This window comes from Drosophila persimilis, unplaced genomic scaffold (genome assembly GCF_003286085.1).
Source record: "Drosophila persimilis strain 14011-0111.01,24,50 unplaced genomic scaffold, DperRS2 tig00000798-arrow-arrow-pilon, whole genome shotgun sequence".
Lineage (NCBI taxonomy): Eukaryota > Metazoa > Arthropoda > Insecta > Diptera > Drosophilidae > Drosophila > Drosophila persimilis.
The window spans coordinates 75,187-100,060 of NW_020825355.1; the positions used below are offsets into that span (position 1 = coordinate 75,187).

Consider the following 24,874-nt stretch of genomic DNA (forward strand, 5'->3'; position numbering starts at 1 on the left):
GCAAATCGATTTGTGCATCTGCGAGGATGCAAAAAGGAAGCTCCGACGAGGCAGCTGCTGGGGCGGCATCCGCCCAGCCAGAGGAGCCGCCGTCACAGCAGGCGCAAAAATCTGTCGATGCCGGCGCCGAGTTTCAAATCAGTTTGAACGAATTTCTGGAGTTTTTGAAGCTTTCTTGTCATGTTAACGATATGATAGCGAAAGCAGATATGGCAAAACCACATACTAGGGAGCCAGTGCCGCCCATGGAGGGGGGCCAAGGGGCGTCCAAGCGAAATTCAAAAAATGACGAGATGGATTTCAATAATTTGGCTGACAATCATCTGGTAAACGAGCTCCTGGGGCTCAAGCGCTGCTATCGCCACTCAAGCACTCGGGATGACAGTCGTGGCAGTGTGTTGGGCGAGCAAAAATCCAGCCTACGTTCTGGCCACGTCCACAAGAGAACCGACGCCACCTACCACGGCCTCCACCCAAAGCTGACCGAGCAATTGGATTCCGTCATCAATGAGGGCATTCTAGACTCGGTGCTGTCCTTTGTCTGTCCAGTTGCAGTGCCCACGGCGTTAACATCTAGCGGACGAGGGAAGACCAAACAGCAGCTGTTTCCGAAGGAGCTTCTTACACTGCCCACACCGACACCCACCAACACGTCCACACTTCCGATGGGGGCAGCCAAGTCCGTGACAGAGATTGCCCATGTGCATTCATCCTTATCGACGACTGCTTCAGCACCATGCCTGCAGCAGGCGGCCACTGATGGATCCCTGCATCCGGAGCCTTCATCCTCCAACAGCATGGTGCGTGCTCTGGTCAAGGAGCCGATTGCCAAGCCTACCGTGAATCCCACGGTCAGGCGCAAGTCCGTGATGCTGCTCAAGGACGGCAAACATTCGAGGCAGGAGAAAAAGGAGTCTGTAGTTCTGAATAGTTATCTAGGAAATCTTTAATCCTTTTCTATTCCTTCAGGCCCGAGGTCGTGATTCATGTCTGCGACGAGGTAAAGAACACCTCCCGAGATTTCACCTGCCCTCAGCATCTGTTGGTCAGCAAGATGGGGTACTTTGCCGATGTGACTGCCGGCCAGCGTCTGGAGGAGATGGACATATCCGTTCACTGCGACATTTTAATATTTGACTGGCTGATGAAGTGGATCAAGCACAGTGCCCAGAGCCAGGACATGCCCGGCCCGGGGCAGAGCAGCGCCGCCGCTTCTGGGCCCCAACTGGATGGAAACAATGTGGTGCCTATTCTGGTCTCGGCCAGCTTTCTGCAAATGGAGCCACTGCTCCTCGAGTGCCTGGCCTTCTGTCATGCCCATCTAAGCGAGGTGGTGCGCACGTCCACTAATCTGTCGTGCCTCAACGATGCCCTGGTCACCCGTCTGGCCGCCATGTTTACGAACCTGGAGCTGGAGATGGTGCGGGACAAGAAGGAGCGCGTAACTCCACGGCTCTGGACCAAACTAATCCAGTCGCTGTGTGAGCCGGATCCAGAGGCCTTGCGTGGCCACTTCTACAGCATGTCGGGCCTCTTCCGCTGTGGTCGCTGCTTTAGTTGCGTAACCAACACCATGAAGTCCTATGTCAGCTGTGTGTCCAGCAACATCCGGCTGAACCGCTGGGGTCAGCTAATGAGCCATCATGTGCGGGATCCCAACTGGGACCTCAACCTCTACATCATGCAGCTCTTCAAGGAGCTGAAGTCCTGGCGCAAGGTCTACTGGAAGCTGTGGGGCAGCTGCCACTATCTCTACTGCTGCACCTGCGAGGCGCACTTTCCCGTCTACCAGATGAACTGGTGCCGCTTCCATCCGGGGGCACCCCAATTTCTGGGGCCGGTGGACACTGCTGGACCATCTGGACGCTTCGCCTGCTGTGGTCAGCAAGCCTTTCGCTATGAGACCCTGCCAGGACCCAATGTATGTGGCAGGCAAAGAACTGGATTCTGGTCTAATCTGCTTGTTTGTACTCCTTCTTAGGGCTGCCAGTTCCGGGAGCACAGTGTCCTGGTGGAGACCGATCGTGAGCGTGCCATTCTGGCCATTGCCCAGCTTGTGGGCGAGAACTACGCGCTGTGTGAGATGCCGCCTTTGAGGGTCCAGGAGATGGCCGCCGCCGGCGAGATCAGCCCCGGTTGGCAGGGCATCTCGTTGACGCCACAGCGCTGCCGACAGGGTCTGCTGCCGCAACTCTGCATGGACAGTGTGTTGAAGAAGGGTGGGTGTGGTCCGGCAGCCCGCTGATAACCGCTCTCTCAATCTGTGTTCCACAGTGACCAATCATCGTGTGAGCCGACGGATGCGTCCCTCGCGCTACCAAATGGACACCAGCACCGACTCTGAGACGACATCCACCAGTGAGGAGGACGCTCGCTGTCTGCGCCCCAAGATGCGTAATGTGCATGACGATGAGGACTACAGCTCCAGCAGCGATGGCTGCGAGTCGGAGCATCGTCCACCGCCCAGAAAAGCACGCGGAAAGAAGAAACGCAAGCGGTATATCCAGTATATCTTATTCAGGATAAACCTAATATATGTTTATGTCTTCCCAGTCCCACCGAGGTGTCGGGTCGCTTCTGGTCCGGCGAGCTGTCGGCTCGCAGCAACCAGGATCATCAGCGCGACTTTGAGGAGAAGATCATGAAGCAAGTGGCCACCTATGTGACCAAGAAAACCGGCAACGATCCGTCTCTGGTGCAAAATGCCCAGCCCCTGGGTGGCACCTATGTCCGCCTTGAATGCGAGTGGAAGGAGATGATCAAGCAACGTCACAACAACCACAATGTCCAGGGCGCCAATGCGACTGGTCTAGCCCAGAACAGCGGCAGCAACCTATGCCTGGGCTCGGTCGTAGCTGGCGGTGGGTCCATGGGTTTGGTCATGTCCAAGCAAAAGCACAAGTAGGAATCAGAATATCGGTCTGATCGGGTGGCGTAGAAATCGTTATGCACACATATAAATTTCTTAGCAAAAATCGTAGACAAAATGTTTAGTCACCAATGTTCTAGTAAAATGTTTAGCGCAAATTAAAAATATCAAAATTAAATATTCAAATGGGCAAAGTTAAGTTCATAAGAGTTAAGAGGAGTAGGTAGAATGAGTTTTCTTTTGGAATATGGATAATGAAAAAAAATCAACATTATCATGCAATTCTTAATATTTTTTATTTATTTATTTAACTTAACGCAATTTACAAAGACTTGGATTTGTTATACACTTCTAAATTTGTTTTTAAAATTTTTAAAATCATTTTCTTTTTAGGGTTAAAAAAAAGAGCTGCAGAACAGGCTATTACAATAAATGCGACGGCACGTAGAAAAAAAAAATATATATAGACAGAGGGGGCCTCTCCTGGTTTCAGGGACTCGCACAGAAATATAACACATGATTGAGAGGATCGCGGGCAGTGCCTAAGGCTCAACCTGTAGCAGGAGACCCGGCGACCAAATGTACAATTTAACGAATCAAAACACAATCATTTAAATAAGTCATCATGAAATGTTTATGCGTACTTTAAACCAAATAGCCCACTTACACAATATATATGTGTGTGTGCGAGTGGGGCCGGAAATTTTGATGTTGTAAAGCATATTGCAAATTGAAAAACGGATCTCATGTCTCCTTCGTGCTGCTAGCACTTCTGCTGTCTGTGCTGATAATCCCAAATTTTGCATAAATAATCATAATCGAATCGGTTGTGACGGCGGCTTGAATTTAGTGGTATTTCCGGGAGGTGTGGCTATTGTTGATGTGTTACTACTCTGTTCTTAGCAAGCTAACTGAACAGGCACTCCGTGGCCTTTTCCAAGTTCCAGTTCTCTTTGGAGAGGACGCCGCGCGCATCATGCTCGTCCACGCCCATATCCCTGAGACGTTGGATTTTTGAATCACAATCGGGAAAGGTGTGGGGACCGCCTGCGTATGCATTGGTCCAGTGCTTGGCAGTAAGCAGAAACAGATCATACTTGTCCTTAAACTGGTATGCCACCACGGCGTCCTGTGGATCATCCGGTTCGGCAGCGGCCAGCAAGGCCTGCAGGGACAGCAACACAGTGCGCAGCGTCATCGCCGCTGCCCAGTTGTCCTTTAGTATGTCCAGGCAAATGGCTCCAGTCACAGACGAAATGTTCGGGTGCCAAATGCGTGTGATAAACCGAACCTGCGACAAGATACAGTTTGTTTTAGCCATCTACCTTTGTTTTAGTGCTGCGCTAGGGATACCCACCTTAGGCGGATTGAAGGGATATGTCTCGGGCACTTTAATTTCCAGTATGAACTTCCCCCCCTCGTAGGGCGTGTCGGGGGGGCCAGCTATTTCGCCGCGAAGCTCTGTCCAACTGTCATTGACAAGTTCAATTTTTATAGAGCACTGCACGATCTGTCAAAGAGAATGATACGAAATTATTTGGAAAGTTATATTATTGCTTGCCCGTATTAGTACTGATTCTCCACACTCGCCGCACGTTCCCAAGAACTGGACAAGAAGCAGAAACCCCAAGAACCCACAATACTGTCGCGCGCCAAAAATGGAAACAAAGTCCGATGCTGCTTCCACCTCAGCCACTGCCGCTGGCAGTGGTGACGCTGGCCATACGGGTAAGTCTCTGGCCATCACATGGCCACATCCTGATCGCTTCTACTTACCTCCTCGCTGCGCATAACTTCCTTGAATTCGCGCTTAATGCGTGATACAGCCATATTCGCCATGATGGTTGTGTGGTTCTATAGTTCTTGTTGTTGCTTCTGCAATATCTGCAATTGCTCCAAGTTTAGTTGCGTAAAATACGCCTGGCTCCGCTTTCCGACTGATATTTGGTAATCTGGTTAGTAATTTCTGTAATATGTACTAGCAACACACAACACACGACAAAGAAAAATATGTGAATTGCTAAATGTTTTTCAACTGATTTTTGACTCTATTATTCTGTCTTTTTGATGTTAAATTGATATATAGTTGTATCGATATAAAAACGTATCGATATATGTTTGTCCGATAGGATTTTAGACCAGGAATACCCCGCGACTTTTCATATTCTACTTATCGATGCACAGGGATAGCTTGAAAAACATATCGGTATTTTTGTGTGATAAGCGAAACTTATTGGCGTTTTTTTCAAAGTAACAATCACAACTATACTCAAAATACCATTTTCCGGCATAAAATTGAAAAAAAAAATTGACTTCCTCCAATAGAGTCTCCACCACACAATCATAAAATTCATTCATAGCATCTTTAAGTACAAATTCTGTCTCATTTGATTTTCCTTTTGCTCAATTCTGGTTGCATTGCTTCTGTGATAGATATTGTTGGTTTATATTATACCTTATCTGCCATAAATTATTTCTAAGCTACTAAAAAATGCCTTTAAACAAAATATCAAGACTTGTTCATTGCTAGATTCTATTAACAATTTAGGCTTTGGATAACCATATCTTGGTACATTTGTAATTCTGTTAAGTAGAATATTGAACCCAAAACTTAAGAAATGCATATGCACAATGCAAAATGCGTCGAATAATCTCCATGAAATAATAATAGCATATGTGTATGTACATATATTTTAGGTATACAATTTTAATTGGGTAACATTAAAGCTGGACAAAGTAAAGTAGTTTTTTTTTTTGAATTTGGCTTACAATGATATTTGCAACCCACTCAAAAATAGTTTTCTTATCGAACTTGTTTCGTATTCGGGGCAAAAAACCTCCACTCCACAGAAATACCTTCAATTCGATCAGCCGCAGCCTTCCATTGGTACAGAGCTAAGGTTATTTTCCATGGCGTCTCTGATCTTGAGCACAGAGCACAACTTATTCTTATAACCTTAGCAAGATGGTTTCATTACGTACCTGCCTTGTATGCGGTCTGTCTGAAATACGAAACCCGTTTTGCCTCTTATAAACAAATCTAAGTTTTGTACTTCTCAGGCGAGAGGCCTACGCCTTGGCAACAGTCTGAAAGAATAGAAATATCACTAATTATGCTACACGAGCTCATGTTTATGCTACATATTTGGGGTATATAAGGCTCAAAGGTAGTTGTGCTCCTATCTACCGTTTGTCTAATGTATGGGGTCAGCCATCTCTGTCGATCAGTGTCAATGCAGTGAGAGTATATAGTATAGTCGACCTACATAAAGGGTATATCCGGAACGACTAACCTTGAATTTATTAATTCCCCTTTGGGTTCCGTTCACGTTTTGCCCGGGAACAAACAAAGCTCCCAAAACGTGTCCAAAAAAGCGCGTGTGTATGGAAGTTGTGGAGCCAGCCAACGAAGCAACAACTCGGATCGAGAATAACCCAGCAGGCACTTCACGCATCAGGACGAGCAGCCGATGGGAGCTCTCCAACAGAAATTGTTTGCTGGGAGCACACGTGTTGGAATGACCGATACAAACAGCAAAAAGATAGCATATGTACATACGCCGGCTCTCTTTCCTGCGGTTTCTCTCTCTCCCCTAAAGCGTTATCTGGTTCCGTGGTCGGTCTCTCTCTCTCTCTCTCTCTCTCTGTCCACACCAAAACTTCAAAACTTCGCTCGCTCCCGCTGGTTGCCTCTTTCTGCTGACACCATCAGCTCGGATTCATTTAGCTTTTGCATTTTCGGAGAATCGGCTGCATTTTGTGGGAATAGAGAACAGAAAGCAACCTCCCCAGTGACCATCTCAATAGTGTGTTTATCATAAAACAATAAATATTTTTTTTTGCGTGAACCAGTAATTGCGACCCTAATTGCCTCTGCACATGTTTCAAGTAAGTAATGTCTCAATATCTGTCCTATCTGTGTCTGCCTGTTTGTTTGGGCCTGAGTGTTGAGTTTTTTCTTGTCTTCGTGGAAAAACGTGCGTCTCGAAATGCGGCACGTGGTTTCGGGCGCATCCACATCCACTATTTGCGGCGCCTCGCTTTGTTTAGCATTTGGAACGGCCATTTGCGTCAGCCTCAGGGATAATACTGTGGAGAGTGCGTCAGCATTTAGCTTTAGTTCATTTATATTTAGACACGCAAAGCATTTGACAAATCGCTGATCTGGCATTCTTCTGTTCATGTACAGCATCTCAAGTACAGTTGTACAACAACAGCAAGACGAGCCCCCCATTGATGGATAGACTGTACTCGGCCAAGCGAGACAGTGTCAGGTAGAGGAGATGTGGATGGGGGCGTATGATTGATCGCAAAAACAAGATTAACCCATAGAGCTTTAGTGGGTTGGATTGGCCCAGAATATTTAAAATTTCTTTCAATCTCAAGTGCAACATGAGGTACATACCTACATATAGTATCCAAAACAACAGATTCCCGCCCTCCGTTTACTATAAAACAGCTGGCCGTGAGCAAGAGAAAGAGAGTGAAAGCACACAAAAGTTGTGCTGGCACAAATGGAAAGCTTCGCTTCTGCATTCAACTGCGCATCATCCTTTGTCACACACTCTCTTTGGCTCTCTTCATCCCTGTGCTTTCCCCTGTGTATGTGTGATGGACGCATACGCCATGTTGTACAGCGCTCAGTTCCATTTTCTCGCTCGCTGCCGCTGCTGCGCTCAGGTGCTGCGTCTGCTGCCGCCCAATCTCCAAGTTTCTTGGAAATATTGCATTAACTAGACAAACAGCTGTCTATCCGGCAGAGAGATAGAGAGAGAGACCGACCTGCGTACGACTTGTTGTGGGACTGGCACAACAAAACGGTGTTTCAGTCGCCGCTTACCTCACAAACGAGACACGAGCAGAATTTCGACTCCTGGGTACAGTATGTCAGATAAGAAATGCTCCGAACCCGAGACAAATGGTGCGTAAATATACATATCTAGCCAATATCCTTCTAATATACCGCGTGTGACTGTGTGTGTAAATTGCATGGCCACTTCGGGGACATGCAACGAACAGCTGTTCGTTGGCCGCCGTGAGGAGAGCTTTTTGGCGCGCGCCTGTTGGCATGCCAGCATATTTTTTATGCTCATGCTGTGCGAAAGAGAGAGTTTTAAAGAGGACTCTCATTATTGCCAGAATTTTTGGTTTGTTTGCGAGGACGCAGTGTTAAAAACCGTAGAAATATCAGAGCAGTAATAGATCAGAGCAAAAAAAGAAGGATGGGGGATCAATTTTGGAAGTTAAGGAGCAACTAAAATTGCTAGAAACAATTTATTTTGGCTCAAATTAATTAATTCTTTTTAAATAAAAATTTTGGAAATAAACAAATTACCAATAATCTAAAAAAAACATCGACTGCTACTCAATCGATTAGATCCACGCAAACATCGATTCTTTTCCAGCTCTAACGCGGGAAGAGCACACGTCAAAAAATCACATGGCCGAGCTTGGGGTGGCTTTCGAGTTTTGTCGCTCTCACACACACACATACACTCACGCGGTAAGCTTTTACGCTGCTGCTTCCGACGCTGGCGTTGCAATATATGAATGAAAAACTGTCGTAAGTGTGAGAGAGCGCATTTTAGGTTCTGATGCTTACATGCGCCGCTGTTCTCTTACAAGCGCTTCTGGCGCTCTTTCTCACTCTCTGCTCCACACAAACACAACCATGCACCTTCACAGATGGGGCGGCGACGTCGCTGCCCGATGGCGCTCTGCTTTTGCAAAAAAAATTTATAATAAAAACTTCTACTCGTAGATTGTGTGATGCCAGTACGTTCTGCTAATCCGATACGCGCTAGAAGTTTGATCCGAGACAATTTGGAGAAACAGGCTGGTTGTCTAAATTTAATCCACTCCAGAATGCCGAACATTAAAGTGTTTTCGGGCACCTCGCATCCGGACCTGGCCCAGCGCATCGTCGATCGCCTGGGCATCGATCTCGGCAAGGTGGTCACCAAGAAGTTTAGCAATTTGGAAACCTGGTAAGACTTAAATATTTTTTTTTTTCGTTGCAAAAAAATGATTAAATCCCAAAAAAGTGAAAACTTAAAAAACAAAAAGTGAACCGATCCCAGGTGAAAAAGTCCTGCGGGCGTATGTATACCAAGTGCTAATTGAATGCTAAGAAAAATTGTGTCTCGTGAGAGACATGTGCTAGAGGCTATCCAGTGCCCAGTGGTCCTTGACATTCGCTGAAGGTTGCCCGCCTTCGAGAGCGGGGCCCTTCACCGGGGGCCAAGAATGTGCCTCAGTTTCGATCCCGACTTGAGTGGAAAGCCTTGATGGTTTTTCTTAAAGTTTGTGGCAGTTTTTTTTGGTTGATTTCTTTTTATTTTTATTGATTTAACAAGTGGACTGTACACCGTCTTTGTCGTTTTCCTGGCTGGCCCTGCCGCGTGTGTGTAGCGTGAGTGTGCCTTTTCGAGTGTGTGTGAGAAGCTCTCTCTCTCTCATTCTTTTCGGCTGGCACGGCAACATTGCCAATGTCGCGTGCAATTTTCGCCAAAAATTAAATAAAGAAGTGTAAAGTGCAGCCCAACCACAAAAGATCTAAAGAAGAAATTGTATTTATTTTATATTTTTAATTAAATTAGCAGCTGTGTATGTGTTGCTTTAAGTGAGCGAGTGTGTGCGTGTGTGTCTAGACTTGCGGCATGCACGCTTTCTGTTTCTTTCCTCTCTGCTTTTTGCTCTCTCTCTATCTCGCACACACACACACACCAACACCCAGCCAATCAGCTGTGCAACAAACAATAACTAAAATCCAGAGAGTTTTTCCACCGTTTCCTTATCAAAACGAGCCTTAGAAAAAGATTTTATGAAAATGACAAAATGGAAACATTAGCAAACAATTAGTGGCGAGCGGTAGAAGAAGAACGAGAAAAAAAAAACGAAAATAGAGGTTATAATACGCGCTAAGCTTTTTGACATGATATGCGTTTGACAGTGTGCGTGTTTTTGTTATGCTCGCACTCGCACTCGCACACACACTCACGCATGCAAAGGTGGGCCACAAAGGAAAGAGCAAGAAAGGGCAACGCACCTGGCGGGGTTTCGAATCATTGCATACCCTTTCATCTTCAAGAATGATCGTCCCGAGTAATGTCTCGGCGTCTTCCATACATCAGTAGCTTTTACTAGTACACGTCTTGATTCCGAATAGAGCCAGAGATAGCCTGCATTGAAAACGTCGATGAAACCAAGTCTACCTATACCATAGAACCTACAAAGTATCAAACTGTTGTGCAAACGAAAATACCTTATCGAGGGTATCAAAAGCCTACGAGCAGAAAACCACAACACCACGTCTCTGTCACGTTTTTCGTTTGCTGACTGAGAGTGGGAGAATGAGAGACAGGCAAAGAGAGGCCAGAAAAAGCGACAGAAGAGCGATACTGACAGCAGTCAGCAGACGTCGCGACGTCGACATCGACATCGACTGCGCCTCCCCCGCATATTTTCTATTGGCGCTGCTGCTGCTGCTGCTGCCACTACTGCTACTGCTGCTGCTGCTGTTCTCTTTGGCTGTTCTCTCGATGTGGCGCTCGCTCTCACCAAACGTCAGACCCCCACGTGTGTGCATAGTGGTTGTTGCTGCTGTTGTTTTGCACTTGTCGGCTTTGTTTTCGTGGTCTCTCTTCTCGGGCATGTTCTGGCGCGTTATGCTCTCATCAGGAGACAGTTATGTATGTGCGCTCTTCTTGCTCCATTTCTAGCTGTTTGTTGTAACGGGTCAACCTTTGCATTTGTCTTGATTACGATTCCTGATAGCAATTGATGATAATGCTCATGATGATGCCGATGATGTTGTTCCGTCTGGGATCTAGAGATCAAGCTCTAGTCCAGATTATAGTCAATTGAAGGGCGCTCAGATGACATCACTGACATCACTGTACAAATGTTACGATTATTATATTATGACTGACACAAATTGGCTTCTTTTTTTCTTTTGGTCAGGCCATTATAATGGAGGATAACAACCTAGAAAAACGGAACACCACTTAAACTATTATTCAAATTGAAAAGAGCGGAAAGGAATTATAGAATAAAGAAAATCATAAAACACGTGTGTGGAGCCAGAAGCTAAAAAAAATAATTCCAATACTAAAACTATAGGATAGTACAGAATAATGAAAAAATTCTTTCGAATAGCGTGAATCGCTTATTCCTGTTTTTTATTTCATTTTTTTTTTTTGGGTCACACGTGATCCAATAAAGTGATTAATATTTCAGGCATTAAAAGTTTATCTGTCGGTAAATGCCACCACAGCCCCCACTTCTCAATACCCTTCCCAGTAAAAGAAATGACCTTTGGTAAGGGAAAAGCCCACGGAAATTACCAAATTCCATGAACCCAAAGTGGTTCGTCGTCGATTTGAAGGTTCCAGAGAGCACGCAATCCAAAACTTTTCCAAGCTTCTTTCGTAAAAGCCCCTCCGCCCCCAAAATGTGAATTACAAAGCAACTTTTAGTTTGTGTTCTGTTCTCTACCCCCGTTTTCGACTGTAAAGTTTGATCGATAAGGAATTTGCGTGTCTGTCTTGTGAGGTCGTCGAGTATCCTAAGTATCAGGGAGGCCGGGTGGTTTTCGAGAGCCAGCTGATAACACAAACCAAGCGAAAGCGATTTTGATTCTGTTGGACTGAGATAAGCCTAGTGGGTTAGAGAGACAGAGAGGGAGAGAGCGAGTGAGATTGGGGTTGCGTGTGGCAACCAGTTTATTGTTTCTATTCTTTTGGTTTCGTTTTCCTTCGTGTTTCGTTTCCTACTCTTTAAAGAGCATTGTACTTTTGATCAGGTGTTTGCAACGCTAAAAATCACCACGATCGCCCTATACATTGCGCAGTCCACATCTCCGCCAACTTTCAATCAACACACAACTTGTAACTATAATTAGCTTAATAAACATTCAATTCTCCCCCTGCCCAGTCGGCAAGGGTGTATGATCTTCGGCGCTGAGAGATTCGCTTGGCTTTGCTTTTTGGCTTACATTATCACAGGGGCAGGGCAGGGCAGGGCAGGCAGACAGACCTGAGACTGACTGATCCAACCGTCCGCCCGGCAAAGAAACAGATAAAAATACATATATAAAAAACAAAAGAAAACGAAATGAAATGAAATATAGCAGATTCTATTTGACGGCCGGCCAAAAAAACAGCTGCTGCGGATGGATGGTTCTTCTGCTTCTGTTACGCGGACAATGCGACACTTTTTGGCCAGCTGCCAATTGCTGCCTCGACTGTGCCCCGCACGTACCCGTGTATCCCAGCCAATGCCTGCCCAGTGTGTACGGGTGTCCCATGTTGCCGGCATGCCAGCAATGTCATGGCGGTGAAAGTGTTTGCCTCTGCCACAGACACGGCCGCTGAGACCTAGGACAGAGTCACGTCCGAGCAATCTCTTCAAAAATGCATTAATTTTACGCCGAATTGCATCCGGACAGGGGGTGATGAAATCGCTGCATTTAGCAGCCACAAAAAACCTGCTGACCGAGGATCAGAGTCTCCCAGCCGGTTGATAAGAAAATCCTCATCCAAAAAAAAACAAAGCCGGTCAATAGAATTTTCTGTGTGTTTGATAAGCTCTGGCAGAAATAGGTTGTACTACGTGTGAGTGGCGTCGAGAATTTGGCATAGATATGGGACCACAGTGAAATAATTACTCAATCGAACAGCTGATGTTCCAGTGTTTTTTATTTTTATTTTTTTATTGTTTGAAAACTTGCAGCCTTTGTAGCATGCTACCTTATTGCTACCCTCTACATAAGAGGTATGAAGAGGTACGAATGAAGACAAAGATTTACACTACATTCAAATAACAGAATATGAACAGAATATGACTCTTTGTGGAACTCCTGATCTCCCAAACACTCTCCGCTATAAACATGTGGCCACCTGATTGGGACCTGAAATTGCATTGAGATCCGATCCAGTTTGTTTTATAGGGTAACGATAACGATAAACTCGAAACGTGGACACCAATGATTTATGATGTTCGTTGGCTACATTTTCACAGGTCGTTCAATCGATAGTCGGGGAGTGGTCGTGAGAGTGGGCTTAGGACTCGGGTCGGGGGCGCTTGGGATGGGGTAAATGGGGTAGTTGGAAATTCTCCCGTCATGTAATTCAATTAACCTTGGAATGGTTTACAAAAGACAACAAAACTATAAGCAAACGAACGCCAAAAAAAAAAGAAGACAAACGATGAAAGAGAAACAGAATTGGTCGAAAATTGTTTTATTGAAAGAAATTGATTTCTTAATTGCTGATTGCTTTATGAACATTAATAAATACCTAAATATATTAAACACATTCTATTCGTATTTCTTACAAAGAAAAACATGGCGCGCTATACAATAAAATACTAGAATAGAAACCCTTAGTTCATATTTGTTTGTGACAGCTGTCATAATTTGTTTAATTAGTGAACAGATGCTACTGTACCTTGTACTGGGCTGTACAAAGGTATTACCTTCCTTCCCCCTCCCCACAATCTATACACCAATCTAGCACATTAGATCCGATAATTGCATTAACATTTATTAAATCTATAGACTTCTAAGGAACTGTAGACCCGAAACCTAATGTATACAAAATAAAAAAATAATAAACGAATCAGAAATTTCAGCGTTAGCGTCTGGCAAAGGAACAACTCATACGCCATTTGTGCTGTGGGTTTCACATGGTATTGGGTTTCCATTGAGGAGTGCCATGTTTAGATTATCCATAAATCATAATGTCGAGGGAGAAGAATATGATTACTTGACAAGAGATGCGAGCGGCGCTCCAAACAATAGATATATCCAATCGCATAAATTAACAAGAATCTGAAACTGAATCTGAATCTGTAACTCTATATTTTGTTTGCAGCGTGGAAATTGGAGAATCGGTGCGCGGCGAGGATGTTTACATCGTGCAGTCCGGCTCCGGGGAGATCAACGACAATTTGATGGAGCTGCTGATCATGATCAATGCGTGCAAGATCGCCTCAGCCTCTCGTGTTACAGCTGTGATTCCTTGCTTTCCATATGCCCGCCAAGACAAAAAAGATAAGGTAGGTTTGCCTCAACATGATCTGTGCTCTGCGCTTTTCCCCAGAAAAAAAAACAAAAAAAAAAAACGAACCAACCTACTATCTAGTATGTACAGTACGTGCAATGAAATAAACCAAAACATAGATCTTCCAAAATTAAGGCACACACAAAAACAGATCAAACTCGATACAATTTTTCGAGGGAAAAGCTAAGAAAGAGTATGCTTTCCCCTTCGATGATTGTTTTCCAGTGTTTAGCTCGATTGTTTATATCTGTATAAATCCGTATAATCTTCTATATCTATACTTGTATGTATTTGGATACTATAATTCCATGTATCTCTCTCTCTCTCTCACTCTATATATACTATCTGTGTGTGTGTATGTTGCTAGTGCATTTTGTTAAAAAATTTGAATTATATTTGCAAGAAAGCTAAGCTGGATAAACAAATGCAAAACCAAAAACCAAAACCAAAAACCAAAAACCAAAAGCAATAGCAATAGCAAAAGCTAAAAATCCCAAAAGCACGTAATTGGAAAATGTGGAAAATTTGTTGACATTAATTTTATGTGAATTTTTGATGAATATTTTATATAATTTTCTCCTCCATTTAGTATTTAATATTTAATTTATATATTTTTATATATTTCCGTGACACGCTCGCTCTCTCGCTCTCTCTCTGCCTGTCTCTCTCCCGCTACCTGCCCCCCGCTCTGTCTCTTCCCACCCTGCGTGTGTGTGTGTGTTTGCCTCTCCTCGCTCTCTCTCTCTTTCTCTCTGTGTTCTCTCTCTCTCTCTTTGTTTCTCCGTTTCTCTCCTGATGTACTCTCTGATTCTTCGCAAAGTTGGCTGGCGGTGAGGATAAAGAGGAGAACAAACTAGCCAAGAAAAACTACGATTGGAAATTTAGGGTATTTACCTTTCCTTCTTTTATCTAGCAAAACAAAAACAAAAACAAAAACAAAACCAACTCTCACCTACTTATATCTCACATTTTTATGTTCTATATACAATACTACAATAATGGGAACTGAAAATTGATTTTTCTAAAAAACAAAACAAAAAAGTTCAACTCTAAAAGGAATAAACCATGGCAATAACTCTCTCATCCTCTCAGATATCTCTCATTTCTCTCACCCCAAAAAAAAAAACAAAAATAAATAAACAAACAGGAATCGAATCGAATCTCTCACAAGGGTCGCCGTCTCTGGGTTAACAACAACAACAACAACAACAAGTTTCTCTAGAGATAAATCGCTTTTTGTCTGCCGCCTGCATGTAATATACCCAAGAAACCTACCTCCCCACCCCACCCTCGTAAAGACCTATCCCTTACCGGAAGAAACTAATCGTTTAAATTGGCAACAAAATAACCAAAATTTTCCACATTTTCCCCCCCTCCCCATGCAATGTTTTGTTTTTGTTTGATTTTGGCTTTTGTCTCGTTTTTGGCAAACGCTGCATTGCAACAAAGAAAAATTAAATAAAATTTAATTAAACAAATATGAAAATGTACATACATACATAATTAATCCGCATATTGTAATAAATAAACATATATTTGTGTGTTGTGCTGTGGATCGTTGGATCGTTGGATTGGTGGATCATTGGATTGGTGGTGATCTGTTGATTGTTGTGATCTTGCACTTTTGGGATCCCCTCCTATCGGTGCCTGGCAACAGGCTTGTTTTCGATTTAATTGAGTTTTTCCATTCCATTCGGTACAGATAATCTATTCATTTTTGACGTCAACGGATGGGTGGCGGGCCTGTGAACCCGGGTCCTTACATTCGCGAATTGCACAAATATTGTTCATTGCTGTAACTGATACAACAATAATCTATAAACAATCTATAAACACAGCCGATTTCATTGAACTGAAAATGAGTTTCTTGACATTCAGCTGAATAGTATATGGAGATCTGCGTATGCTCGTAGAATGGAACTGAGTCGACGAATTGATAATGCCGTTTCCCCAAAATATTGCTTCAATCTTTGTGAACTAATCCTAAGCCTAAGAAAAGAAGACACTCCTTCCCTGTCCGACCGACCCGACCTGCCCATCCGTTTTCCAAAAGCTAATTTTAATTTTAAAATTCTTCAATTCTTTAATTATTCTGACATTTTTATGTTCTCTTCTTTTTTTCTTTTTCTTTTTATAATCTCCGTCTATCTGTATCTGTCTTTCATCAAAAAACAAAAACAAAAAATACCCAAAAAATACCAATACAAAATTTCGATAAAAATACTCGTAAACTTAGGAGTTTTCAGCCAAACAATATACTGTGAGTAGTCGTGAGTTGCCCCAGTGCCCAGGGCAGCTGCTGTTTGGATAAATGGGTTCTTTATCCCGCCCGGGAATTGTTTTGTAGTGCTGCTGCAGCCCGCCCGGAAAACAAATAAAATTGCTTCAGACTTTTGCTTTGTTGCGTTCGTTTTATGTTTTGATTCCTTTGAGTTGATATCCCCCCGATGATGATTTTATCCGTCTAATAGAAGCATATCCCAAACCCTAGCAAACCCCAGCAAATCCCAGCAAACCCTATTCCAAATCCAATTCCAATCACAAGTAGTAATCGTATTTTTGCATGCCAACAACAACAACAACAACAACCGAAAATTGGGATAACCAGAAAAGTACTTGCGTTTCCGTATAATTAACCGATCATTCAATTTACCTCTAACTGAAGTCGCACTCTCATCCTTTGTATGTGGATATCCCATCCAGTGGTCTTCGCTCTCAGCTCATCTTTTTTGGGGTGCACCACCGCACACACATATATAGTTTTGTCCTTTGTGTTGTCGCAAGCGAAAGTCTCTTTTGTCTATGAATTATATTATACATTGGAACGTTCAGCCTCTTTGTTGGTTTATATGTGTACTATATACTATATACTATACTATATACTATATGTATGTGTGTCCATGTTCGATTTTGATTTTCATTGGTTTACTCTCCTCATAATGCCTCTAGCCCTAAGCCCCACCACACCCTCCTCCGCTCAGGAGGCAGCCCCACCTTACTAGCTGCGCTAATGTTAACTTTCCATTGCCTCTCTTTTTCCTACGCTGGTCAATGCACAGAGTCGTGCGCCCATCTCGGCCAAATTGGTGGCCAACATGCTGTCCGTTGCCGGTGCCGATCATATCATAACCATGGATCTACACGCCTCACAGATTCAGGTAAGTCGAATCAGAACAAATACTGAGAACACTGAGAAATGTCTCCTGACGGGCAGAAGTTCGAGTTTCCGCCCAGATGCCACTGTTCTATGACGTTAGGCATTAGGGCTCATAAAAGATACAATCACCTCAAAGAGGAGACATACAGTAGTACAAATATTACAACTAGTTAGTTCGCAAGAAAACTTTAATATAGTGTATACAAAGTACATAGTCTTCTTGTTATCGTCGCATTTTTTCGAGGTCTTTTCCCTATCGATATTTGATTTGTCAGAAACTCATTTGCGATAAGGTAATTTGCTTTTCTTTGATTTTTAATTTCCCAAATATTGTTTTTTCTTGCAAAACCCAAACAAAACTTTATGAAATATATGTAGGCATTGGCAGGAACTGAGGAAAGGAGTATAAAAGGATTAAAACACCATTTGAGGGATATCCGCGAGCTAAGCTTACTCATTCTTGGGTCGTCTTGGATCCATATTCAGATCCGAAAGATGTTTTGATTTGATCAGGGTTTCCTGTAGTATAGTCTCGATCTTCCCCGCTGGCTATCTTTACCGGACGGACGAAGAGTTCGTAGAACAGCAGCTCGATCGCTCCCACCTGGCCTTGAGCGAGCTCCTTCATGTATGGTTCGGACAGAGTTATGTTCAGTTTCTTGAGAACCGTAAAATTGAAAACCTTCCAGTTCTGCAGCTTGTTGGCCACACTGTGCCGTGAGGGAGTGTAGTGAATCAGGTCCACCAGACGAGGGTAGAACGTCTGGGCAATTGTGGCCACCGGCAGTACATCGGAGAACTTGACTCTTTTCTTGGCATTTAGATCGATGCGTTGCTCCTCGAGCCACAGATGCAGATCTCTGGATTCACAGGAATTGAGCTCACGAATGTGTGACATTTTGTTGGAATTTCGATTCCAAACTGATTTGACATTTAAACACTCGATGATTTGATGATTTTTTATTTTCTCTCGTTTCACCAGGGTTTCTTCGATATACCAGTTGATAATCTCTATGCCGAGCCAGCGGTACTCAAGTGGATCAAAGAGAACATTCCCGAATGGAAAAACTCGATCATTGTCTCGCCCGATGCTGGCGGTGCCAAGCGGTAAGCTGTTCATCTCACATTTATATTTATATGGTTTATTTATTGCTATAATTGGTATTGAATTTCCCCTCTAGTGTCACGTCGATTGCAGATCGCTTGAATGTGGAGTTCGCTCTGATACACAAGGAGCGCAAGAAGGCCAATGAGGTGGCCTCGATGGTGTTGGTGGGCGATGTGAAGGACAAGATTGCCATTCTGGTCGATGATATGGCCGATACATGCGGCACCATTGTCCATGCCGCCGATCGTCTGGTCGAGGCTGGTGCCACGAAGGTATGCACTTATGCTCCATGTAGTAGGTCTCGTCTCATACGTATTCCCGTATTTCAGGTGTATGCCATACTGACGCATGGCATTTTCTCTGGTCCGGCGATCTCGCGGATCAACAATGCCTGTTTCGAGGCGGTCGTTGTGACCAATACCATACCACAGGATGGACACATGCGCGATTGTCCCAAGATCCAGGTGAGTCCTCATCTAAGCCTCCTATTTTTGCCTTCGCTAATCTATCCTTTTTTCTCATTGCAGTGCATTGATGTATCGATGATGTTCGCCGAGGCCGTCAGACGGACACACAATGGCGAGAGTGTGTCGTATCTCTTCTCAAATGTTCCATACTAAACCCACGACTAGGGCACCAATTTAGAGCAGCAGCAGCAGCAAAACACCAGAACAACCACAACCACAACCACAACAATCTAACCACCACCCAACTTGAATAACAATTTAAACTACAGAAAATGCAAATGCAACACCAACAACATAAAACATAAAACAACTTGAAACATACATATTTTGCCATCATCATCGTTATATATTTTTTATGGATTAACTAATGTAATTGAAAGCAAAAGCAAAAGCAAAAGCAGAGTAGATCCGGGGGGAGGGGAATGAAAAACGTCATTATGTAATTATCTAATGAATAGAGCCTAAATATAACACACATACACACACACACACACACACACACCAACACCCACAAAAGTACACTATTTCCATTGCTTTCCTTTTGTAAATTAAGAGTTTTGTTCAATCCCCTTTTTCCGATTCTCAAGAGAATTCCCATTTTGGAACCCCATTTTGGTGTACGTACACATTGGCCTGCTCTTAGAGAGAAATTTAGATATATAGATAAACAAGAAAAAAAACAACAACAAACACTGTAGAAGATATATATATACACACACACCTCCCTACATACACAAACACTCACACACACAACAAGAATATTGTAGTTTTACACTGTGCAACAAATTTTGGATGATTCTTTAATCTATGTAAGTCTTTGAGCAGAGAAGCGACAAACTCAACAAAGAAAATTGAAAACGCAAAGTAACTTGCAAGTTCAAAGTAAAACAACAAAATAAATTCTAGTAAAATTAAGAAAAACAAAAGATAAGAGAAAACAAAATACAATTGAAAACAAGAAAATAGCAGATAGGCGTTAAAAAAAATAATTAACAACAAAACAAAAACCCAATCAACAAAAAAACTAAAGAAAATATACAAAAAAAATATTACAGAAAACTAATCAAAAAGAGTTTTACTCGATGATAGGTAACGAAACTGTTCCATTCCAAATTTCCAATAATCGATTGACCCCAGCGACCGATATTCATATGTGACCAAAAGGTATAATTTGTATTTAGAATAGATCTACCTATCATCTCTAAAAAATCAGCAAAGACACATCATATATATTCTTATATAATTTTATTTTTTGAAAGATCCAAACAATATGTTTTAAAAACTAAAATGAACATTGAAAACTATATGTTGACGTTTTCAGGAATTCGCAAAATCTAAAAGAAAGGAGTAGAAAAGGATTTAAAATATCATTTGAGGAATGTCTGCGAGCTAAGCGTACCTTGCATCTTTTTGGCCTTATCCAAATTTTTCTTAAAACTTGAATTCATCTGTAACAATTTCACCGATAGCTTACACAATTGGCTCATCAGGTCGTCGATGCGGCTGTCTTTTAAATTTATAACGTCTTTCATATATTTAGTTTTCTCTTCTAGTCTGCTAATGTAGGCGTCCTTTGAAACGCTTGTACGCATGTCCTTCTCGTAAATATCGTAAGGTACTACGTGGTACGGCATCTCCAGCACCGTGCCGTTGATCGTTTGCCCCGCATCGACGATTAACATCTCCGACAATGCCAGCACTGGGGCTGGCCTTGAGATGCTGTTGAAGGTTAGTGACCTCGACTTCAACGATAAGTCCTGGACTGAGGCAGCCCCTGGGGTCTCGACGAATGTCAGTGACTTCGAATTCAACGGCTCGCTGGATTTCTGCAACAATTCGTTGCGTCTCTCCAACGATTCTATGCGTTTCTGCAACGCTTCTTTGCGTTGCTTCAACGACATGCTGTGTCCCTTAGGCGTCTTTCTCAGTATCTTAACCGGCTCGTCGGGTGTCCTTGACTCTCTGGGTGTCTTGATGCTTCTGTCCGCCACGAAAAGGTCGTAGAATAGCGACTCTATTGCCCCTCTGCTGCCTTGGGCGAGCGCCATTATGTCTGATTCGGACAGCTTTATGTTCAGTTTCTTAAGAACTCTTGCATTGAAAATCTCCCAATTCTTCAACTTGAGAGCCACACTGTTCCGTAAGGGAGTGTACGGATTCAGGTCCACCAATCGAGCGTAGAACTTCTTCACAATTATAGCAACCGGAAGAACATCTGAGAGTTCGCGTCTCTTCTTGCTATTCAGATAGATGCATTGCTCCTCGAGCCACTGATTAAGATTTCTATCTTCGTCGAAATCAAGATGCCGAATGTGTGACATTTTGTTGGAGTTTAGATTTAAAAAAAAAATAAATTTTTGTTTTCTGTAACAGTTTTCTGTAACGTTGTGATAGGTTTCGTCTTCCGAAATGATTTGAACTGAATATGCTCGTAACGCTCAAAGGTTGCCCCAATGAACACTAGATGATTTTGTTTTATCGTTTCGTATCTGTTCCCTCGAATATATTGATGCTGATCCTTGTGAATCTTCCAATTTAGATGGTTTCTACAACAGATGGTATCTTTAGAGAGGTTCATTAAAGAATTCCAAATAATTCTCAAATTCCCCTTAGAAACTATTCTTTGATCTCTCTCTTTTCAATATAAATTTGTACTTATTTATGGATTTACGTGGTTCCTACTCTTCTTATTGGTACTATGGATAGCCCATCCCTAATCTCCAGCCCTAGCCGTTGAAAAATCCATTTCTGAATACATTTGATTCGTTTCCAGACGATATTCATTTATTTACATAATTATGATGAAATATTTAGTGTTTTCGATCTGGTCTCAGTACTCATCGAAATCCTCGTCATCGCCTCCGGCGTCGTCCAAATTGTCCAGGCCGACCTCCTCGAAGTCGCGCTCCAGCACGGAAATGTTCTCGCGCGCCTCTGTGAACTCTCCCTCCTCCATGCCCTCGCCGACGTACCAGTGGACGAAGGCCCGCTTCTTGAACATCAGATCGAACTTGTACGACAGACTGGAGAAGGCCACCGAGATGGCCGTGGTGTTGGAGAGCATGCAGCAGGCACGGGACGTGGGGGCCAGATCTCCGTTGGGGACGAAGGCTGGCTTCTCGTAGTTGATGCCGATCTTGAAGCCGGTGGGACACCAGTCGACAAACTGGATGTGCCGCTTCGACTTGATGGCCGAGACGGCGGCATTGACATCCTTGGGCACCACATCGCCACGGTAGAGCATGCAGCAGGCCATGAATTTGCCGGCCCGCGGATCGCACTTGACCATCATGTTGGAGGCCTCGAAGCAGGCGTTGGTCAGCGTCGTGATGGCGTGCTGCTCGTGAGCAGCCCGCGCGGCGGACATCAGCGGGGCGTAGGCCACCAGGGGGAAGTGGATGCGCGGAAAGGGTACCAGATTCGTTTGGAATTCGTTGAGATCCACGTTCATGGAGCCATTGAATCGCAGGGAGGCCGTCGTGGAGCTGACAATCTGGGCGATCAGCCGATTCAGATTGAGATAGGCCGGTCGGTCCACACCCAGGCTGTTGTTGCAGATATCGTAGATAGCCTCGTTGTCCACCATGAAGACGCAGTCCGAGTGCTCAAGGGTCGAGTGGGTTGTCAGCAGGGCGTTGTAGGGCTCCACCACGGCCGTGGAGACCTTTGGCGAGGGGTAAACCGCAAAGTCCAGCTTACACTTCTTGCTGTAGTCGGTTGAGAGGCGCTCCACCAGCAGCGAGGTGAACCCGGAGCCAGTGCCTCCGCCCAGCGAGTGGAAGATGAGGAAGCCCTGCAGGCTGTCACATTGCTCGGCGATCTTCTGCAGCCGCGACGTCACCTTGTCGATCACCTCCTTACCAATGGAGTAGCGTCCGCGCGCATAGTTGTTGGCCGCATCCTCCTTTCCCGAGATCAGCTGCTCCGGATGGTATAGACTTCGCATGGGTCCGTTCCGCACATCATCGATGACCGTCGGCTCCAGGTCGACGAATATGGAGCGTGGAACCTGCTTTCCGTTGCCCGTCTCCGTGAAGAAGGTCCGTGCATCGTTGGCCGTGGTGTCGTGCCCCACGCTGGCGCTGCTACCGCTGGCCAGCAGCTCCTCCTTGGTCTTGGGGCTGCCATCTAAATTGATGCCGTGCTCGAGGAGGTACAGCTCCCAGCAGGAATTCCCTATCTGGATGCCGCACTGCCCGATCTGGATGGAGATGACTTCGCGCTAAAAAGAGGGAGAGCGAAACGAACGATAGAGAAGGAGAAACAGAGAGGTCGCCGCCATTGTTGGAGGTTAGGAAAGTTACAACAATTTCGGGGCAGGAAAACTCTTTGGAAGATCATCTGAAGATTTCACGATCTTACTTTGTTTTAGAATCCCATCAATATTTAATTAAAGATATCTCTGGTCTGCTGGAAAATTCACATAGAAGCGACTTTCCAGCATATTTTTTTGCTTGATTAATACTTTTTTTTTAACCATTATGTTGTTTTGTGCGTTTTATTTGACAGATCTTTATATAAATCTCACCATTTTATGTCTTTTATACTTTTTGCACAGCTAAAATATAGAAATACAATTTAAAATCAATTTTCAAGGGCCACGGGACACGAATGACTTCCACGACTTTTGGATATCTTCTTGTTCTCCTTTTGCTTGTCCGTCCACGCCGCTCGAAAAGTACTTGGAAGAGCACCGTTACGGATTGCGCGCAAAGAGGAATATCAAACTGCAGCAGCGCTGCCATCCATCCAAACTGCAGTCATGGGGAGGGGCTGCAATCCAGTTGCGATCGGTACAATCGGTTTGAAACTCGGATTTTAATGAGCATTTATCGGTTTCAAAATCATTTTTAAAAACTTAAAAATATATGTAAATAATATCATGGCGGTACTAGGACTTGGGCTAATCCTTGCTCATGCCAGGTGGGAGCGTCACATCGAACACAATGGGGGGATTGTTGGGTAAATAATTTATGTCGCATGTAGAGGCATTCACATATATGATCCGCCCGTCGCTGGTGATTCCATAGCCCTCGTGGACATGGCCGAACACATGGTACTTGGGCTTCACCCGCTGCTGTACCGTGGAGAGCAGCTCCACGCAGCCGGCCCGCACGCCGGAGCAGCACAGATCGCCATGGCCCACTGGTGGCGTATGGGTGACGAGTATATCGACGCCCGCAGGCACTTGGTTCCACTTCTCCAGACAGGCGGCACCGCGTGGCACATTGAAGGCCCAGCGACAAAACTCTGGCTGCCAGGGTGAGCCGTATATGCGGACGCCCCACAACTCCAGCAGCTCGTCCTCCAAGTACGTGCAATTGGTGAGAACCTCACGGATATTCTGCGTCTGCACGGCGCTCTCCATGCTCTCCTTGGCATTGCCCAGGGTCGGAAGGTCGTCCAGGATGGACATACCCGTGTGCTTGGTGCTCGAGTGTCCCTTGGCGTTGTTCTGAAACGGATGCGTGAACGTTCGGTCGAAGCTAAGCTCGTGATTGCCAGCAATCACGATCTTGTGCCGATGCGGTAGGGCCCCGATCCACGTGTTGAACTCCTCCACCTCTTCTAGCTGGCCGCACTTGGTGAAGTCCCCTGCGTGGATGAAGATGTCACCATCGGGCACATCGAATTTGATGTACGGCGTCAGGGAGTGCGTGTCGGACATACAGACCACGCGCGCCTTGTTGGCCGCCACCGCATTCGTTGGAGGCTTCATGGTCACCTTGATGACGCGCTGCGTCTTGCTGATGTCCTTCCACGCGGCAGTTGGATCGCTGCTTAACGGATGAACGGGCACTGTCGGCATTTCCATTGTTTTTCTGCAAAAGTTTCACGGAATTAGGACCGGTAAACGGGGGAGTGACTGCAGGGAGAACTCACTATTTCTTTGTGGCGCACTGTTTTGGCAAGTCAGTGCAATCGCCAGCGCATCGCTGAACGCTGATTAGGAGACATTTATTTATGTTTAGTTAAGTATTTGGTGTATTTAGTCCATGTATTAGTCAAAATTTGTGTCGTGACGTCATATCAGCTGGCCGCCGATAATTATTAAGATATTCATCGATATTCGATTAAGGCGGGCTGTTTTAAATTACTGTTTGTGAATTCTCCTTGCAGATCCCTGATATCTGTCACCTGAACTGCGCTGAAATTCGTCACGTTTCAGAATTTTTGGGGGTGTATTTTAAAAACAGACTGGGTTACATA

At 44.4% G+C, this 24,874-nt stretch overlaps 6 protein-coding genes across 10 annotated transcripts; 2 read left to right on the forward strand and 4 right to left on the reverse strand.

The window, feature by feature from the left end:
- The first annotated feature begins 17 nt into the window (after positions 1–17).
- Positions 18–3,096, forward strand: LOC6601933 (uncharacterized protein KIAA1841 homolog). Of its 2 annotated transcripts, none has more exons than XM_002026939.2 (5): positions 18–913; positions 970–1,921; positions 1,982–2,219; positions 2,275–2,497; positions 2,554–3,096. In XM_002026939.2, exons 1-5 carry the CDS (start codon positions 27–29, stop codon positions 2,903–2,905), a joined length of 2,652 nt encoding a protein of 883 aa, XP_002026975.2. In that variant the 5' UTR covers positions 18–26; the 3' UTR covers positions 2,906–3,096. The 2 variants fall into 2 exon arrangements, with proteins under 2 accessions (XP_002026975.2, XP_026848747.1); XM_026992946.1 differs by having other exon boundaries at positions 1,982–2,204.
- Positions 3,097–3,479: 383 nt separating this feature from the next.
- On the reverse strand, positions 3,480–4,875 carry LOC6601934 (ubiquitin-conjugating enzyme E2-22 kDa). Its single transcript, XM_002026940.2, has 3 exons — positions 4,646–4,875; positions 4,227–4,379; positions 3,480–4,160 (listed from the first exon to the last, which is right to left on the reverse strand). Exons 1-3 carry the CDS (start codon positions 4,706–4,708, stop codon positions 3,777–3,779), a joined length of 600 nt encoding a protein of 199 aa, XP_002026976.1. The 5' UTR covers positions 4,709–4,875; the 3' UTR covers positions 3,480–3,776.
- A 2,738-nt stretch (positions 4,876–7,613) lies between these two features.
- LOC6601935 (ribose-phosphate pyrophosphokinase 2) lies at positions 7,614–18,817 on the forward strand. Of its 4 annotated transcripts, none has more exons than XM_026992945.1 (9): positions 7,614–7,790; positions 8,631–8,856; positions 13,744–13,927; positions 16,169–16,192; positions 16,992–17,090; positions 18,072–18,196; positions 18,271–18,469; positions 18,527–18,661; positions 18,725–18,817. In XM_026992945.1, exons 1-9 carry the CDS (start codon positions 7,754–7,756, stop codon positions 18,815–18,817), a joined length of 1,122 nt encoding a protein of 373 aa, XP_026848746.1. In that variant the 5' UTR covers positions 7,614–7,753. The 4 variants fall into 4 exon arrangements, with proteins under 4 accessions (XP_026848746.1, XP_026848745.1, XP_026848743.1 ...); XM_026992942.1 differs by lacking the exon at positions 16,169–16,192 and adding an exon at positions 14,753–14,818 and having other exon boundaries at positions 7,618–7,790; XM_026992944.1 differs by lacking the exon at positions 16,169–16,192 and having other exon boundaries at positions 13,744–13,926; positions 16,979–17,090.
- Positions 18,818–19,933: 1,116 nt separating this feature from the next.
- LOC6601936 lies at positions 19,934–20,994 on the reverse strand. The gene is made up of 2 exons (XM_002026942.2): positions 20,064–20,994; positions 19,934–19,998 (listed from the first exon to the last, which is right to left on the reverse strand). Exons 1-2 carry the CDS (start codon positions 20,983–20,985, stop codon positions 19,982–19,984), a joined length of 939 nt encoding a protein of 312 aa, XP_002026978.1. The 5' UTR covers positions 20,986–20,994; the 3' UTR covers positions 19,934–19,981.
- Positions 20,995–21,417: 423 nt separating this feature from the next.
- On the reverse strand, positions 21,418–23,400 carry LOC6601937 (tubulin alpha-4 chain). The gene is made up of 2 exons (XM_002026943.2): positions 23,193–23,400; positions 21,418–22,886 (listed from the first exon to the last, which is right to left on the reverse strand). Exons 1-2 carry the CDS (start codon positions 23,193–23,195, stop codon positions 21,495–21,497), a joined length of 1,395 nt encoding a protein of 464 aa, XP_002026979.1. The 5' UTR covers positions 23,196–23,400; the 3' UTR covers positions 21,418–21,494.
- Positions 23,401–23,463: 63 nt separating this feature from the next.
- LOC6601938 (UPF0046 protein C25E10.12) lies at positions 23,464–24,834 on the reverse strand. Its single transcript, XM_002026944.2, has 2 exons — positions 24,548–24,834; positions 23,464–24,486 (listed from the first exon to the last, which is right to left on the reverse strand). The coding sequence occupies exon 2, from the start codon at positions 24,477–24,479 to the stop codon at positions 23,568–23,570; it is 912 nt and encodes a 303-aa protein (XP_002026980.1). The 5' UTR covers positions 24,480–24,486; positions 24,548–24,834; the 3' UTR covers positions 23,464–23,567.
- Positions 24,835–24,874: the final 40 nt, after the last annotated feature.

What these genes read in the sequence shown, in the direction of transcription:
- LOC6601933 (XM_002026939.2), top strand. Translation starts at nt 27, where the DNA reads ATGCAAAAAGGAAGCTCCGACGAGGCAGCTGCTGGGGCGGCATCCGCC. An exon ending in AGACCCTGCCAGGACCCAAT is followed by an intron (nt 1,922 to 1,981) that starts GTATGTGGCAGG and finishes ACTCCTTCTTAG; the next exon opens with GGCTGCCAGTTCCGGGAGCA. An exon ending in GGAAAGAAGAAACGCAAGCG is followed by an intron (nt 2,498 to 2,553) that starts GTATATCCAGTA and finishes ATGTCTTCCCAG; the next exon opens with TCCCACCGAGGTGTCGGGTC.
- LOC6601938 (XM_002026944.2), bottom strand. Translation starts at nt 24,479, where the DNA reads ATGGAAATGCCGACAGTGCCCGTTCATCCGTTAAGCAGCGATCCAACT.
- LOC6601935 (XM_026992942.1), top strand. Translation starts at nt 7,754, where the DNA reads ATGTCAGATAAGAAATGCTCCGAACCCGAGACAAATG. An exon ending in CTCCGAACCCGAGACAAATG is followed by an intron (nt 7,791 to 8,630) that starts GTGCGTAAATAT and finishes TTCTACTCGTAG; the next exon opens with ATTGTGTGATGCCAGTACGT. An exon ending in TTTAGCAATTTGGAAACCTG is followed by an intron (nt 8,857 to 13,743) that starts GTAAGACTTAAA and finishes TTTTGTTTGCAG; the next exon opens with CGTGGAAATTGGAGAATCGG.
- LOC6601936 (XM_002026942.2), bottom strand. Translation starts at nt 20,985, where the DNA reads ATGTCACACATTCGGCATCTTGATTTCGACGAAGATAGAAATCTTAAT.
- LOC6601934 (XM_002026940.2), bottom strand. Translation starts at nt 4,708, where the DNA reads ATGGCGAATATGGCTGTATCACGCATTAAGCGCGAATTCAAGGAAGTT. An exon ending in AAGTTATGCGCAGCGAGGAG is followed by an intron (nt 4,380 to 4,645) that starts GTAAGTAGAAGC and finishes TCTCTTTGACAG; the next exon opens with ATCGTGCAGTGCTCTATAAA. An exon ending in ATCCCTTCAATCCGCCTAAG is followed by an intron (nt 4,161 to 4,226) that starts GTGGGTATCCCT and finishes ATCTTGTCGCAG; the next exon opens with GTTCGGTTTATCACACGCAT.